Source organism: Cherax quadricarinatus, chromosome 63 (assembly GCF_038502225.1).
Source record: "Cherax quadricarinatus isolate ZL_2023a chromosome 63, ASM3850222v1, whole genome shotgun sequence".
In the NCBI taxonomy this organism is placed as follows: Eukaryota; Metazoa; Arthropoda; class Malacostraca; order Decapoda; family Parastacidae; genus Cherax; species Cherax quadricarinatus.
The window spans coordinates 14,500,317-14,519,172 of record NC_091354.1 but is presented as its reverse complement, the minus strand read 5'-3'; the positions used below and the strand labels follow the sequence as shown (position 1 = coordinate 14,519,172).

At 38.1% G+C, this 18,856-nt stretch overlaps 1 protein-coding gene across 3 annotated transcripts in view; it reads left to right on the top strand.

Annotated features, from left to right (window-relative positions):
- Window positions 1-18,856, top strand: part of HDAC3 (histone deacetylase 3) — a 55,429-nt gene that overhangs the window by 21,229 nt on the left and 15,344 nt on the right. For all 3 annotated transcript variants that reach the window (XM_070098645.1, XM_070098644.1, XM_070098646.1), the window contains 3 exons: window positions 2,374-2,507; window positions 13,405-13,517; window positions 16,712-16,818. In XM_070098645.1, the coding sequence (XP_069954746.1) occupies window positions 2,374-2,507; window positions 13,405-13,517; window positions 16,712-16,818 (354 nt within the window). The remainder of the gene's footprint in view (window positions 1-2,373; window positions 2,508-13,404; window positions 13,518-16,711; window positions 16,819-18,856) is intronic.

Genomic DNA, 18,856 nt, shown 5'->3' with positions numbered 1-18,856 from the left:
GACAGTGATGGAGTGAATGATGGTGAAAGTTTTTCTTTTTCGGGTCACCCTGCCTTGGTGGGAATTGGCCAGTGTGATTAATAATAAAAAAAAAATTATAGCAGCTTCAAATCAAGAAGGAGAAAGCTGGTAGGCCCACATGTGAGAGAATGGGTCTGTGTGGTCAGTGTGCACCACATAAAAAAAAATCCTGGAGCACGCAGTGCATAATGAGAAAAAAAAAAAACTCAGACCGTTTTTTTTAATTAAAATGCCGACTTTGTGGTCTATTTTCGTATAGTATTTATGGGTGTATTCTCGTTTTCTTGGTCTCGTTTGATAGAATGGAAAACATATTATAGAAAAAGAGATGATTTTGACTGATTTTACTATAAAAAGAACCTGGAAATGGAGCTCAAAGTAGGGGAAATGTTTGATTTTTGCCGATGTTCAAAAGTAAACAAATGACATCATTGTCCAATAAATGTCCAACTAGCCATTCTAATATGCAGTCATGAATGGGTTGATGTTATTTATACAATTATTACAGTATTGGAGTAGTCTGCATAATAGTAAATCTTCTATTTTTTGTTTGAATAAAAATTCAAAATAGAAAGCAAGAGTAATATCAGAGGGGCCTGGAGACATGACTGATGAACAAAGAAAATGTTATTTTAGAGCCAGGAATGTTTGCATTGTTCATTCTGGACCTTATTTTGAAATTGTCATATTTTTTAGTTTTCGTGAAATTGGCCAAATTGCAAATTTCTGACCACGTTATTGGGTAGTTGAAATTTGTAAATGGGCAGTTTCTTGTACTCAATTGATAGAAAAAATGGAGTTCTAAAGAAATTGCTATGAGTTTGGTCGACTGGAAAAATGGAATTAGCCGAAAATAGGGCTCAAAGTGGGCGAAATCGCAGATTTGTAAATATCGCCAAGGTCGCTAACTTCGCGAGAGCGTAATTCCGTCAGTTTTCCATCAAATTTCGTTTTTTTGGTGTCATTATAATTGGGAAAAGATTCTCTATCATTTCATAAGAAAAATTTTTTTTTTTCTTTTTTTTAAATTTTGCGACACCAGGAGACACCTCAGGATTGGGGGTTGCGACAGTCAAGGGGTTAAGATCTGTACCCCTCACTGGAGGTTCCCTGATTTCATGCATCAAGGATGCATGAAATTGGACACATCTTTCCTTTTCTTGGAGCAAATCTGATTGCCTCCCATTTCTTAGGTGCTGTATGACCCCTGAGGGCTTGGCACTACCTCATGAATGTAATATAATAAAGAACTTGATTGTTTCCCATTTTTCCCAGTTGCTGTGTGACCCATAGAGGTTTTAGTGCTTCTCCCTAAATATAATATTAACAATAGCTAATGAAGCTCTGTAGTGTTTGGAAATGTATTGATTTCAGATGTTGGGCTTATTTATAAGATAGGCAGCCACACTAGTATTTCACAGAAATATAAGGAAAGCAGCAAAGAGTGGAAGTATTTAAAATGTAAGAAATAAAAATAAAGCATACCCATTTATGTAAAGTTAGCATCCTAAAGAAATACTGTATGTAAAAGCAGGAAAATATGAGTGGATGATGAAAAATTACTAGGTAAAGCAGTGAGGGTGAGGGGTTGAATATAATGTTCAATTAAAATGAGATAGTATGTAGACTTAGTGTGAATGTATACGAGGTGTTGCTCAGCAGAAAAGAATAAGCGCCAAATTCAGACTGTGGAGAAAAACAAGATCTGTGTTATGGGGCTGTGAGTGTAACTTACACATGTAGAAGAGTCAATATCTGTACATTCTCACATTAAGAAATCAGTTCGTTCACTAACCCGGACTATGGCCATGGTGGTGCTTATTCTTTTCTACTGCACAGTGCTGACATGTACATATTTGACAAATACTGAAATCTCTCTCTTAGTGACACTAGAGATTTCCTGAATTGAAATTAAGAATTTTTAAAAATTCAGAAAATTTTGACTGTGAAAGATTAGGCTAAAATGGAAATTAAAGAAAGCATTCTTTCTCGCCTTTAAAAAAATTAAAATTAGAGATTTTTCCTAATTAAAATTAGGATTTTTTTTTTAAAGAAAAATATAAATTTTGTAAAACCTTCCAAATTAATAATTTCTGTTAACATTTAGAAAATTCTGAACGAGATTTTTCTGATTGAAATTTATGTTCTTTCTTGAATTTGTTTAATTTTTGAAATTCAGAACTTTTAATTCATTTTCTTAATATTAGAATTGTAAATAAAAGAAATATTACTGTAAAATATTGTACAATGTGTTACATTATAAGCTATGTATTGAACAGTACAGAGATTCCACTCTAAGTGTAATTATTCTTGCTAAGTTGTATTAACAATTAAGATGATTATTTTTCTCAGATACCACCCGAGAGTATTGTACATCGACATCGATATTCATCATGGTGATGGAGTACAAGAAGCCTTCTACCTTACAGACAGAGTCATGACAGTTTCTTTCCACAAATATGGAAACTACTTTTTTCCTGGTACAGGTTGGTCATCAAGAAGAAGAAGAATATGTTGAGACAAGTTTGATTTTTAGTAGCTTATCTTTCATCATGAATAAATCTAAGAATTACAAGTTGCAGAAGTCTTCCCACCCACTAGATAACTGCACTGATCATTGAGATCCTGATGTATATAGTGTCATAGGATAGTAGCATCCATGTTCATATTCATATATATAATTTTGCAAAGGACTTGCAACAGTGTGTGACTTGAAGTATGCAAAATAATCGGTATGAAAGGATAGTAACAAAATGATCTTAAGTATTGTTTAAAATTGAAGGAAAACAAGAAAGGAAAGGATTTACTGTATGCTTTCACTAATGTTTTGATGTTTGGAACGAGAAATTGGTAAAGTTTATGTACACAATACCAGGGCAAATATTAAAAATGTCCTTTTTATACTGTACTTTGTGCATACTGTTCTTGTAACCTCTCTACCCACTTTTACATATTCTTACAGTGAGCCAGATTAAAGAATGTGTGGATATTTTTGAGTGTTCAGTTTTTATTCAATGCTCATTTATATGCAGTGGTGGGCACAGTTCCGCTAACCGCTAATTAGCAGAACTAAGTTCCTGTTTAGTGGATTAGCTTTTCTGCTAACTTTTGAAACCATTAGCGGATCAATTAGCTTCCACTAAATAAAGTTCCGCTAGCTTTGAGTCTGCTAAAAAGAATTCATACATTGTTGGTAGTCGGAAAGCAGTGAGGAGAGCAGCAGCACCACTGATGAGGATGAAGATGATGACTTCTTGAGCAGCATCACTCAGTTCTGGGACAGCAGAAGCCACAGGTCACTGAAGTTGAAGCCACAGAACATGGTGAAGACCTGGCTGGAGACCGGCTCGAAGGAGGTCGCGAGTGAAGTCAATTTCTTGGGTGAGCAGGTCTTGATTGACCTATTCATAAAATACAACACCACCATCCCATCCAGTGCTGCAGTTGAGTGCCTATTCTCTATAGGCAAGGATATCTTGAGGGCCAAGAGAGCCACCCTGTCAGAGGGATACTTTGAGAGACTGATGCTCATGAAGGGCAACCAGCATCACATCAAAGCAATGGAGAAGGCCCAGCCAGAGTAGTAATCAGCCCAGCCATCATCTGATCTTGGCATGATACCCATGCTATGCATTTTGTACAGTAAATAAAGTGTATGTTGGATTTAAACTGATGTTCTTGCCAACAAAGAATCACTAGTTATTAATCTTGAAGTTAATGATGAGCTTGGGGAAAGCAATCACAAATCACTTAGTTTCAACATATCATGGAATCACAAAGATAACTGCAGTCAAGTCTTTGTCCCAGACTTCTGCTTGGGTAACTTCATGGGACTGAGAAATTACCTGGGTGGGCTAAATTGGGATGACCTGACTATGGGTCAGGTAGGTGGTGGTGATTGCCAATATGATGTGTTTCAGAGCATAGTGCTAGCTGCCCAGACAACTTTTGTTCTGAGTAGGGAAATTACATCTAGCAAATATGATCCCAAATGGATAAACAATAGATTAAAACATCTCATTGGTCACAAGAGAGGCACGTATAGGTATATCAAAAGAGGGAAAGGGCAGTTAAGAAATCAGTATATTCAGTTAAAGAGAGAAATAAAAAAAGGAATAAGAAAAGCAAAAAGGGGTTATGAGGCTAAAGTCGCAAGGGATTTGAAGACTAACCCAAAAGGGTTTTTTCAGGTATACAGAAGTAAGATTAGGGACAAGATAGGCCCACTTAAGAGTAGCTCAGGTCAGATCACTGACACTGATAAGGATATGTGTGAACTTTTCAAGACCTACTACCTCTCACTTTTTACTCAGGAAGATACTAATGAAATTCCAGAAATAAATTATGCAGAACAGGACGATAATAATCTATGCACAATTGCGGTAACTCGTGACATGGTCCTCAGACAAATAGAGAAATTAAAACCTTATAAATCCCCAGGCCCAGATGAACTGAATGCAAGGGTTTTAAAGGAATGTAAAGGGAAACTAAGCATACCTTTGGCTAATCTTTTCAGTATATCACTACAAACTGGCATAGTGCCTGACAAGTGGAAAATGGCAAATATAATACCTATTTACAAGGCAGGTGACAGGTCCTTAGCTCTCAACTATAGACCAATAAGCCTTACCTCCATAGTGGGAAAATTTATGGAATCAATAATTGCCGAGGCAATTCGTAACCATCTTGAAAGGCATAAATTGATTAATGAATCTCAGCAGTTTTACAAAGGGGCGTTCCTGTCTTACGAATTTGCTAACATTTTTCACTAAGGTATTTGAGGAGATAGATCATGGTATTGAATATGATATTGTGTATATGGACTTCAGTAAGGCTTTCGATAAAGTTCCACATTAGAGGCTGTTGAGGAAACTTAAGGGACATGGGATAGGAGGAAAATTTTTCTCCTGGGTAGAAGCATGGTTAACAAATAGGCAACAGAGAGTTTGCATAAATGGGGAGAAATCAGAATAGGGGCATGTCACAAGCGGTGTTCCACAGGGGTCAATGTTGGGCCCCTTGTTGTTCACAATTTACATAAATAACATAGATGGGGGAATAAATAGCGATATAAGCAAGTTTACAGATGGCACCAAAATAAGCCATCCAATTCATTCTAATAAGGATATTAGAGCACTCCAGGATGATTTGAATAGACTGATGCAGTATACTTGGAGAGAGTTCTGGGGGTCAATGCCCCCGTAACGTGGTCTGTGACCAGGCCTCATGGTGGATCAGGGTTTGATCAACCAGGTTGTTACTGCTGGCTGCACGTAATACAACATATGAACCACAGCCCGGCTGGTCAGGTACTGACTTAAGGTGCCTGTCCAGTGCCTGCTTCAAGACAACAGTGGTCGGAGAAGTGGCAGATGCAGTTTAATATAGACAAATGCAAAATTCTAAATGTTGGACAGGAAAATAACCATGCCGCACATATACTAAATAATGTAGATCTTAATACTACTGATTACGAAAAGGATTTAGGAGTTCTGGTTAGCAGTAACCTGAAACCAAGAGAACAGTGCATAAGTGTTCACAATAAAGCTAACAGAATCCTTGGCTTCATATGAAGAAGTATAATAATAGAAGTCCTCAGGTTATTCTTCAACTCTATATATCTTTGGTTAGGCCTCATTTAGATTATACTGCACAATTCTGGTCACCATATTACAGAATGGACATAAATGCATTGGAAAATGTACAAAGGAGGATGACAAACTTGATCCCATGTTTGAGAAATCTTCCCAATAAGGATAGACTGAGAGCCCTAAATCTGCAGTCTTTAGAAAGGCGTAGAATTAGGGGGGGATGTGATTTTTTTGTTTTTTCAACAAGTCGCCCATCTCCCACCAAGGCAGGGTAACCCAAAAAGAAAGAAAAGCCCCAAAAAGAAAATACTTTCATTATCATTCAATACTTTCACCTCACTCATGCATAATCACTGTCTTTGCAGAGGCACTCAGGTACGACAGTTTAAAACTCCCTCCAAACTGTCAATATCACAAACCCCTCCCTTAAAGTGCAGGCACTGTACTGTGGTACCTCGAGTTTCGAACAGCTCCCAACTCGAACAATTATGTAAGTGTATTTTTGTAAGTGCTTTTGTAAGTGCATTTTTGGGGGTCTGAGACAGACTAACCTAAGTTACATTATTCCTCATGGGAACAGATTCGTTTGGTATCAGCACTTGAACAGCCTTCTGAAACGAATTAAGTTCGTAACTCGAGGTACCACTATACTTTCATACATTCCCTTCTTTGCCTCCATCGATAACGTTTTTTTTGTTTTCATGTATACCTCAACACACCACTCGCCTTTTTACCTTCATCAATTCTATGATTGACCTCATCCTTCATAAACCCATCCGCTGACACGTCAACTCCCAAATATCTAAAAACATTCACTTCTTCCATATTCCCTCTTTCCAATGTGATATCCAATTTTTCTTTATCTAAATCATTTGATACCCTCATCACCTTACTCTTATCTATGTTCACTTTCAACTTTCTACCTTTACACACCCTTAAAATCTTTACATACCCTCAGTAAACACACACTCAGTAAACTTATTCCCCTATAATTTTTACAGTCTCTTTTGTCCCTCTTTCCTTTATATAATGGAACTATACACTCTGCCAATCCTTAGGTACCTTCCCCACTTTCATACATTTTTTTATTATTATTTTTTTTTATTAACACACTGGCCGATTCCCACCAAGGCAGGGTGGCCTGAAAAAGAAAAACTTTCACCATCATTCACTCCATCACTGTCTTGCCAGAAGGGTGCTTTACACTACAGTTCTTAAACTGCAGCATTAACACCCCTCCTTCAGAGTGCAGGCACTGTACTTCCCATCTCCAGGACTCAAGTCCGGCCTGCCGGTTTCCCTGAATCCCTTCATAACTGTTACTTTCCTCACACTCCAACAGCACGTTAAGTATTAAAAACCATTTGTCTCCATTCACTCCTATCAAACACGCTCACGCATACCTGCTGGAAGTCCAAGCCCCTCGCACACAAAACCTCCTTTACCCCCTCCCTCCAACCTTTCCTAGGCCGACCCCTACCCCGCCTTCCTTCCACTACAGACTGATACACTCTTGAAGTCATTCTGTTTCGCTCCATTCTCTCTACATGTCCGAACCACCTCAACAACCCTTCCTCAGCCCTCTGGACAACAGTTTTGGTAATCCCGCACCTCCTCCTAACTTCCAAACTACGAATTCTCTGCATTATATTCACACCATGCGTTGCCCTCAGACATGACATCTCCACTGCCTCCAGCCTTCTCCTCGCTGCAACATTCATCACCCATGCTTCACACCCATATAAGAGCGTTGGTAAAACTATACTCTCATACATTCCCCTCTTTGCCTCCAAGGACAAAGTTCTTTGTCTCCACAGACTCCTAAGTGCACCGCTCACCCTTTTCCCCTCATCAATTCTGTGATTCACCTCATCTTTCATAGACCCATACGCTGACACGTCCACTCCCAAATATCTGAATACATTCACCTCCTCCATACTCTCTCCCTTCAATCTGATATCCAATGTTTCATCACCTAATCTTTTTGTTATCCTCATAACCATACTCTTTCCAGTATTCACTTTTAATTTTCTTCTTTTGCATACCCTACCAAATTCATCCACCAACCTCTGCAACTTCTCTTCAGAATCTCCCAAGAGCACAGTGTCATCAGCAAAGAGCAACTGTGACAACTCCCACTTTATGTGTGATTCTTTATCTTTTAACTCCACGCCTCTTGCCAAGACCCTCACATTTACTTCTCTTACAACCCCATCTATAAATATATTAAACAACCACGGTGACATCACACAGCCTTGTCTAAGGCCTACTTTTACTGGGAAATAATCTCCCTCTTTCCTACATACTCTAACTTGAGCCTCACTATCCTCGTAAAAACTCTTCACTGCTTTCAGTAACCTACCTCCTACACCATACATCTGCCACATTGCTCCCCCTATCCACCCTGTCATACCCCTTTTCCAAATCCATAAATGCCACAAAAACCTCTTTAGCCTTATCTAAATACTGTTCACTTATATGTTTCACTGTAAACACCTGGTCCACACACCCCCTACCTTTCCTAAAGCCTCCTTGTTCATCTGCTGTCCTCTTCTCAGTCTTACTCTTAATTCTTTCAATAATAACTCTACCATACACTTTACCAGGTATACTCAACAGACTTATCCCCGTATAATTTTTGCACTCTCTTTTGTCCCCTTTGCCTTTATACAAAGGAACTATGCATGCTCTCTCCCAATCCCTAGGTACCTTACCCTCTTCCATACATTTATTAAGTAATTGCACCAACCACTCCAAAACTATATCCCCACCTGCTTTTAACATTTCTATCTTTATTCCATCAATCCCGGTTGCCTTACCCCCTTTCATTTTACTTACTGCCTCACGAACTTCCCCCACACTCACAACTGGCTCTTCCTCACTCCTACAAGATGTTATTCTTCCTTGCCCAATACACGAAATCACAGCTTCCCTATCTTCATCAACATTTAACAATTCCTCAAAATATTCCCTCCATCTTCCCAATACCTCTAACTCTCCATTTAATAACTCTCCTCTCCTATTTTTAACTGACAAATCCATTTGTTCTCTAGGCTTCCTTAACTTGTTAATCTCACTCCAAAACTTTTTCTTATTTTCAACAAAATTTGTTGATAACATCTCACCCACTCTCATTTGCTCTCTTTTTACATTGCTTCACCACTCTCTTAACCTCTCTCTTTTTCTCCATATACTCTTCCCTCCTTGCATCACTTCTACTTTGTAAAAACTTCTCATATGCTAACTTTTTCTCCCTTAATACTCTCTTTACATCATCTTTCCACCAATCGCTCCTCTTCCCTCCCGCACCCACTTTCCTGTAACCACAAACTTCTGCTGAACACTCTAACACTACATTTTTAAACCTACCCCATACCTCTTCGACCCCATTGCCTATGCTCTCATTAGCCCATCTATCCTCCAATAGCTGTTTATATCTTACCCTAACTGCCTCCTCTTTTAGTTTATAAACCTTCACCTCTCTCTTCCCTGATGCTTCTATTCTCCTTGTATCCCATCTACCTTTTACTCTCAGTGTAGCTACAACTAAAAAGTGATCTGATATATCTGTGGCCCCTCTATAAACATGTACATCCTGAAGTCTACTCAACAGTCTTTTATCTACCAATACATAATCCAACAAACTACTGTCATTTTGCCCTACATCATATCTTGTATACTTATTTATCCCCTTTTTCTTAAAATATTTATTACCTATAACTAAACCCCTTTCTATACAAAGTTCAGTCAAAGGGCTCCCATTATCATTTACACCTGGCACCCCAAAGTTACCTACCACACCCTCTCTAAAAGTTTCTCCTACTTTAGCATTCAGGTCCCCTACCACAATTACTCTCTCACTTGGTTCAAAGGCTCCTATACATTCACTTAACATCTCCCAAAATCTCTCTCTGTCCTCTACATTCCTCTCTTATACATTTATTAAACAAAAATACCAACCACTCCAACACAATATCCCCCCTGCTTTTAACATTTCTGTCATGATCCCGTCAGTTCCAGCTGCTTTACCTCCTTTAATTCTACGTAATGCCTCACACAGCTCCCCCACACCCACATCCTGCTCTTCTTCACTCCTAAAAGATGTTATACCTCCCTGACCAGTGCATGAAATTACCGCCTCCCTTTCTTCATCGACATTTAAAAGTTCCTCAAAATATTCCTGCCATCTACCCAATACCTCGAGCTCCCCATCTACCAACTCCCCTACTCTATTTTTAACTGACAAATCCATTCGTTCCCTAGGCTTTCTTAACTTGTTTATCTCCAAAAATTTTTCTTATTTTCAGCAAAATTTCTTGACAGAGCCTCTCCTGCTCTTTCACCTGTTCTCCTTTTGCACTCTCTCACCACTCTCTTCACCTTTCTTTCACTCTCCATATACTCTGCTTCTTCCTCACTGCTGCTTTGTAAAAACCTCTCATAAGCTACCTTTTTCTCTTTTATCACACCCTTTACTTCATTCCACCAATCGCTCCTCTTTCCTCCTGCACCCACCCTCCTATAACCACAAACTTCTGCCCCACATTCTAATAGTACTGTATTTTTAAATATTTCCCCCTCCCCCCCCCTACTCTTGCTTGCATTAGCCCACCTTTCTGCCAATAGTTACTTATATCTCACCCTAACTTCCTCCTCCCTTAGTTTATACACTTTCACCTCTCTCTTACTTTTGTCCCATCTACCTCCTACTCTAACTGTAGCTACAACTAAATAATGATTTGATATATCCGTTGCCCCTCTATAAATACAGTGAACCCCTGCTTTACGATGAGCTCCCAATGCGACCAATTATGTAAGTGTATTTATGTAAGTGCGTTTGTACGTGTATGTTTGGGGGTCTGAAATGGACTAATCTAATTCACAATATTCCTTATTGGACCAAATTCGTTCAGTAATGGCACCTGAACATACTTCTGGAATGAAATAATATCGTAAGCTGGGGGTCCACTGTATGTGCATCCTGAAGCTTACCCATCAGCCTTTTATCCACCAATACATCATCTAAGAAACTACTTTCATTACTTGCTATGTCATCTCTTGTATATTTATTTATCCTCTTTTCATAAAATATGTATTATTTGTTACCGAACCTCTTCCTACACATAGCTCAATTAAAGGCTCCCCATTTTCATTTACCCAGGCACCCTAAATTTACCTACTACTCCCTCCAAAACATTTTTACCCACTTTAGCACTGAGATCCCCAACCACAAGTACTCTCTCACTTAGTTTGAAACTCCCCATGCACTTACTCAACATTTCCCAAAATCTCTCTCTTTCCTCTGCACTTCTCTTCTCCAGGTGTATAAACACTTACTATAAACCACTTTTGACATCCAACCCTTATTTTACACCACAGTCCTTGCATTTACACATTTATATTCCCTCTTTTCCTGCCATAACTTACCCTGCCTCGGTGGGAGACGACCGACTTGTTGAAAAAAAAAAAAAAAACTTATCCTTTAACATTATTGCTACTCCTTCTTTAGCTCTAACTCTATTTGAAACCCTTGAGGTAATCCCATTTATTTCTCCCCACTGAAACTCTCCTACCCCCTTCAACTTTGTTTCACTTAAAGCCAGGACATCCAGCTTCTCATTCATAACATCCACAATCATCTCTTTCTTATCATTCGCACAACATCCACACACATTAAAACATCCCACTTTGACAGTTTTCTTCTTTTTCTTTTTAGTAAACTAGTATACAGGAAAAGGGGTTACTAGCCCATTGTTCTCGGATTATAGTTGACTTTTACAACAGGCATGGCTTACGGAGGAAAGATTTTAATTCCACTTCCCCATGGATATGAAAGGAAAAGCAATGAGAACTAAGAATTTTTTTTTTTTTAACAAACCGGCCGTATCCCACCAAGACAGGGTGGCCCAAAAAGAAAAACGAAAGTTTCTCTTTTTAAATTTAATAATTTATACAAGAGAAGGGGTTACTAGCCCCTTGCCCCCAGCATTTTAGTCGCCTCTTACAACACGCATGGCTTATGGAGGAAGAATTCTGTTCCACTTCCCCATCTCCATGGGGAAGTGGAAGAACCAGAAAGATAATAGCAGAAAACTCAGAGGGATGTGTATATATATGCTTGTACATGTATGTGTAGTGTGACCTAAGTGTAAGTAGAAGTAGCAAGACGTACCTGAAATCTTGCATGTTTATAAGACAGAAAAATAACACCAGCAATCCTACCATTATGTAAAACAAATACAGGCTTCCTTTTTACACTCACTTGGTAGGACAGTAATATCTCCCCGAATGGTTGCTGTCTTCTTTCTTTCAACACACTGGCCATATCCCACCAAGGTGGGGTGGCCCAAAAGGAAAATGAAAGTTTCTCCTTTTACATTTAGTAATATATGCAGGAGAAGAGGTTACTAGCCCCTTGCTCCTGGCATTTTAGTCGCCTCTTACAACACGCATGGCTTACGGAGGAAGAATTCTGTTCCACTTCCCCATGGAGAATGGTTACTGTCTACAGGAATTAATTAAGGGGATGTCAGTAGCGTGCTAAAAATATCTAGCCTAGACAGGACATGCAGCAATTCAGATTCAGGAAGGATATGGGAAAGCACTGGTTTGGTAATAGAGTTGTGGATGAGTGGAACAAACTCCCGAGTACTGTCATAGAAGCTAAGACATGTAGTTTTTAAAAATAGGTTAGATAAATACATGAGTGGTTGTGGGTGGGTGTGAGTTGAACCTGACTAGCTTGTGCTAGTAGGTCAGTTGCCATGCTTCTTCCTTAGTGAATGTGACCTGACCTGACTACCTTAAGGCTTTGGCTTAAGCCAGTGAGTGAATTGGACCTGTCTCACATGGGCCAGTAGGCCTGCTGCAGTGTTCCTTCTTTCTTATGTTCTTATGTTTGATTTCACTTGTTCATTTAACTATTTGTGTACACTTGTATCGCTGGTGCAACGATAAGTTGACCTCAAGGCTTCAACTTTAAGCACAATTTTCAACTACTTTTTTTGTAGTTTATTGGGTTCAAGATCTAAATTAAGTTAAATGCAAACGTGAACAGAAACAGAATAAAATGAAGAAATACAATGAGTAACTGGAACTAATGAAGAAAACAGTCAAATATGCTAACTCAATCTGTTCTGGTGCTATGAGGCCTCTGTGCAGTGACGAGTGTGTCCTTGTCAGTCACTTGCATTACATCGCAAAATTAAACAGTCGCTATTTTCGCACTGGCGGCACTTGATCATCATATGACCTTGGCATTCTATATTTTATTAGGAAGCTCTCCAGGTCTGTTCTGAAAGTCTTAAAAGTAAAAGTAAAAGACCAAAAAACTATACTGAATCTGAATTCATGTGACAAACTTAGCGGTTTGCGTTTAACGTTAGCTTCCACTAATTTTTTCTGCCCTCTAGTGGTTTAGCATTAGTGGAGCTATTTTTTTAGTTAGCGGATTAGTAGTTAGTGAAGGTAACTTTTCGGTTAACTGTGCCCACCACTATTTATATGTTTTATGAGGTAATTATGTTTGTTTCACTCCCATCTCCCACAATGTGTTTCTACTTTACTTGATATAAAGTCATTCCTCTACTATTGTCCCATCCAGTGCAACAGTCCTGTTTATCAATACTTGCTCACTTTATCTTCCAATTTTGTCTCCAATCCATTTATCATGGAGGATGAATTAATTCTAATCATAACTCTTAGTCTCTTGTTAAATGAAATGGCTCATATTAATGGTAAAAGCAGCAGAGCTCATTTCATGTCTAATTGATATAATTTTTTATCTTGACAGGTGATATGTTTGAAATTGGTCATGAAAGTGGCAGATATTATTCTGTTAACGTGCCTCTGAAGGAAGGTATTGATGATGCCAGCTATACACAGGTCTTCAAACCAGTCATTGAGGTAATATTAACAGTAATAATAATATTTACATCTCAGCAATATTAAATGCTTTTTTAAACTAATACTGTATAGTTGTCCCTCACTTTATGTGATAGAGACATTCTGGGCCCGTGGTGCATAGAGAAGCTATAGTAATTTAAACAGTGATCAACATACACTAGCACTTTCTTACATTATCTGAACTGCAATGATTGCACATGAGTGAATTTATGCCATGCAGGGAATTATATGTAAAGAGAGGTTCATCACATAAAAGGGGACCAACATGTAGTGAACCTGCATAAAGTGAGTGATTACTGTACTTGCACATTAAATATCACATAGCAATGATTCAGCAGAAACAAAATCCATACAGGGTTTCAGAAATAGCTATAATAACTCTGTCATATTAGTTAAAAGTTAAAGAGGCAGGACCAAGAGCTCAAATTCAATCTCTGCAAACTCAAGTAGGTAATTGCAGTAGAATGTATGACAGATTTTGCTATAGTTAAGGAAACTTTCTCGATTAGAATATTTGTACTGTACAGTGAAAAACTGTATTGTCTTTTCTCACAGATTTTAACTTTTTTTTTTTTTGTAAAGCAGTATATGGTAATACCCTCTATGTCCATTATGTTTTCCCTAGGATGCTACCCATAACAGTGGAATAACACTTAGGTATGTACCTATTTACTGCTAGGAGAACATGGGCAGCAGGTGTAAGGTGACATGCTTCTCAGGTTAATTCTTAAATATAGTTGCCTATGTTCATTGAAAGACAAAGCTTATTTTGCAAAAGTATATTAGATAAGTGGAAGTTGGTGAAAAAATTAAATAGAAAAGTAGTAGTGTTTAAAAAGTCAATATTTCACTGTGTTTCAGACAGATCTAACGTTAATACAGTGGAACTCTGGATTTCGTATGCACTGAATATTGTATGTTTCGGATTTGGATACATACAATTTCCATCTGGAAATTGTATGTATCAGACGCGTCCCCCTGGGCTGCTCATACTTTCGTGACTCAAAATTATTTAAGAAACATGTTACATAGCATATAAACAATCAATGTTTATATGCTATCAAGGGATGGGGTCAGTGGAGGGTAAACATTACGTTTTCTCCAGTCCAGCATTAGAGAAAATTGTCTGCCCAAGTCACCGCCCTTAATACACTTTACATGATGCTTTTGTTTACAATTCTCGGCATGAATTATTCATTACTTCTCCCTTTGTTTATGATGGCATCTAAAGGTAGTTGTTAGAAATGATTAAACTCAGTGAACTGGTATGTTGATGGTAATAATATGGCTGTGGGCCGCAGTGTATGTAGCCAGTAGGTATAGCCCAGGCGGATGTATTCTGCCTGGGATGTAGGCCGCCTGCGATGACAAATAAATACTACTCACCTCTCTCCCTACATTAAGACTACAAATATTTTAAGGTAAGTAATGAATGTACTGTGTATGTATTTTACTTTTTATTGTGTTTTAATGCCTAGTTCTATTACTAACTCAATATAAATTAGTGTAAACTTGACAACCCTATGCCTGTTGTGGAATCTATTGTGGCTTTGGGGAAGTCCATGAGGGTGGATGTGAGTGGCCAGGATGTGGAAGAGTTGGTGGACAACCACAGGGAAGAGCTAACCACTGAAGAGCTGCAACACTCTAGTTATTCTCTATAAAATTTATTTTTTGTTAATATTTTTGAGTGTCTGAAACAGATTAATTGGATTTACATTATTTCTTATGGGAAATATTGCTTTGGTTTTCATCTGTTTCAGATTTAGACCAACCTTCTGGAACGGATTAAGTACGAAATCCGGGGTTCCACCGTAACTTAAAATGTACCAGTACTTATGTGTTAGGAGTATAGAAGTTGTGAATCTAGATACTGTAATTTGGTTTATTGGTGATAAAAGGGGAGGGGGGTGCTCATATCAATCTGTATGTTTGTGTCTTTGATGGTGATTGCCTATTTGTGATTACTGTACTTCTCTTGTATGGTATTTAGTTTGTCATATAGCTTTTTGACATTGCCAGTGGTTTTATCATATACTTCTTCTTAGATCACCTTCCAAAAGTCTGCTACTCTTACATGTGAAAAACTACTTCATAACGTTCTTATATCTCTCTTATTGCAGCTTTTCTCCTGTAGTTACAAGTAGATATTCACAATCACTTTACGTATATCATTAGTGTATCCAGTATTCAGTGGACAAACAGCAAAGCTGTTCTCTTATGCATTGCTTGTCATTAAGGTATGTCAGCCCCTTCTCAAACCACGACCACAAAATAGGTCGCTTCTCACACTTAAGGATATCTGTCTAGGAAGTGATTAACACATTTTTCAAGGTTTCATGGAGTAAATTTTCCCGTGACTCATGGATGGTAGACCCCAGCCATGGGAGTTGGTTGACTGCCTTTCCCTAGTAGATTTCTATCACAGCCCATAGGTTCTCATTAGGGTTCAAGTCAGGAAATTTCCTGGTCAGTCATTGAAGAAGGGTGCTTCATAGTCAGAAAGCCACTGAACAATAGATTTTGCGGTGTGGCAAGGAGCATTGTCTGGCATACAAATCTTTGCACAACACTGCAGGAAAAATTTGAGCAAATAATCACAGAGTAATTCTCAGTACATTAGTGGGAATGTTTTTCTAGGCTTCCTTGAATATGCTTTTGGTGTAGGCTTGTCAGTAACACTGTCCTCAAGGGACTGATTTAAACAAGTCTTTACTGAACATTCACACATCAATGGCTTCTACCGTTTCCTTTGTTTGACGGTGTGCCTTATGTATCCAGTGATCTGTGCTATTGTCTTGAGTCATCAACTTACTCTTGCCCATAATAAATCGGCAGGGCACTTAAGATGCAGCCAGTAGCCCTAGGGAATCCTGAGATGCTACTCTGTGAGTTGCCAGGCCATCATAACTTTTTGTTTCACTGAAACACCTACCAGGGTTTGATATTACTTTGGGCATTAAAGTATACTGGTTGCTTTTCATCTGGCATACTTTAATGACGAGCACTTTATATTCTTGATTGTGTGTATAATGATGGCCTAAGGGAAAACAAATATGTTGCAATATTCATCAGGAGACAGGACAAGCATCTCCTGACACAGTCTTAATTAATAGATGACCCATTTTAGATTCATAAACATGTGTACGTTTAGATATTAAATATACATTTTCCTTTTTTTTTTTCCTTAACAGGCTGTTATACAGTACTATTGCCCAACAGCAATTGTTCTTCAGTGTGGTGCAGACTCACTATCAGGTGACCGCCTTGGCTGCTTCTCCCTCTCCACCAAAGGTCATGGGTAAGAATATAAGTACAGCCTCTCCTCACTTAATGATGGAGTTCCATTCCTAAAACCATGTTGTTAAATGAATTCGTTGCTAAGTGAGGAGCATACTATAATGGTAGTGGGTTTGTGTCAACTGTCTTTGATATTGTTTTAATGTCACCTTTGCATCATTTATAACATTTCTGGTATACTATTTTTAAATGTTTATACAGTAGTGTACTGTACAGTGGTATCTCGAGTTTCGAACAGCTCCCAACTCGATTAATTATGTAAGTGTATTTTTGTAAGTGCTTTTGTAAGTGTATTTTTGGTGGTCTAAAATGGACTTATCTAATTTACATTATTCCTTATGGGAAAAAATTCGTTTGGTATTGATACTCGAACAGCCTTCTGGAACGAATTAAGTTCGTAACTCGAGGTACCACTGTATATTGAAATAAACAGAATAGAGGAAATCAGCTCTAATACAGGTCCTCCATCACAAATTCGGCATCATTGGGACCTGTAGTGTGCCGGATTACTGAGTTTGCCGGATTACAGAGTGGTTAGGTTAGAATACACTTAATAAAATTAACCAACTTGACTTACACAGTTCATTGAACATCGGCAAAAATCGAACATTTCCGCTACTTTGAGCTCAATTTCAAGGTACTTTTCATCATGCAAGCAATCAAAATCATGTCTATTTCTGTAATATATCTTCCATTCTATCAAATGAGTCCAAAAAAATGAGAATACAACCTAAAAACCATACGAAAATATACTTCAAAGAGGCGGCTAATGGCTGAGAAGTGAATTCCCTTATTTATCGTCCGTCTTTTTTATTTTTGTTATACGTTAAGAAGCATTTTTTCCATCATACATTGCCCAAGTTTCAATGAGATAGCCCAACAAACAACCGAGAAAAAAAAAATTCACCAAAAATCATATATGGCAAGCCCAAGCCAGGTACTGGAAATAAGTCACTTTGTCTGACTTTTCTGGGTTATCCTAGGTCCTCTATACATACACTGCTATGTATGATAATCTATGTAAGTGTATTTGTGTATACCTGAATAAACTTATTTACTTCTAGTCTGTCAACTGAGTACAAGAAACCGCCCATTCACTTATTTCAACTACCCAATAAAGTGGTCAAAAATTGGCAGTTTGGCCGATTTCACGCAAATTTCAACGGATGCCAATTTCAAAATAGGATCCAGAATAAACAATGCAGACATTCCTGGCATTAAAATAACATTTTCTTTGTTCATTAGTCACGGCTACAAGCCCCTCTTATATTACTCTTGCTTACCTTTTGGAATTTTTATTCACACAAAAAAATAGAAGATTTACTGTTATGCAGACTACTGCATTATTGTAATAATTGTATAAATAATGTCAACCTAGACTACGTATTGGAATTTAGACTGGCAGCCAGACAGGTATTGGATGGTGACGTCATTTGTTTACTCTTGAGCTTCGCTAAAGAACAGAACATTTTCGCTACTGTGAGCGCAATTTCAAGGTACTTTTCGTCATGAACGCAGTCAAAATCATATCTATTTCTGTAATATATCTTTCATTCTATCAAATGAGACCGAAAAAATGAGAATATAACCATAACAACCATACAAAAATACATCGCTAAGCGGCCGCTAATGGCTGAGAAGTGAACTCCTCTATTTATGGTCTGATTTCTTTCATTTTTGGTGTACGTTAAGAAGTATCTTTGCATCACACATTGCCCAAGTTTCAATAAGATAACCCAGCAAACAACTGAGAAAATAATAATAATAATAATAATATCTTTATTTACTACACTTACATGTACAAGGTATACAGGCATCAGTGACATACTACTGTATAGAAAGCCACTTGTTATGCAGAGTATTTCAAGAAAATTAGGTCAGTGTCTCTGGATAACACCCACACTAGTCGGCTAACACCCAGGTACCCATTTACTGATGAGTAAACATAGACAACAGGTGTAAAGAAACACACCTAATGTTTCTACCCTGGCTCGGAATCGAATATTTACCAAAAATCATATATGGCTAACCCAAGCCAG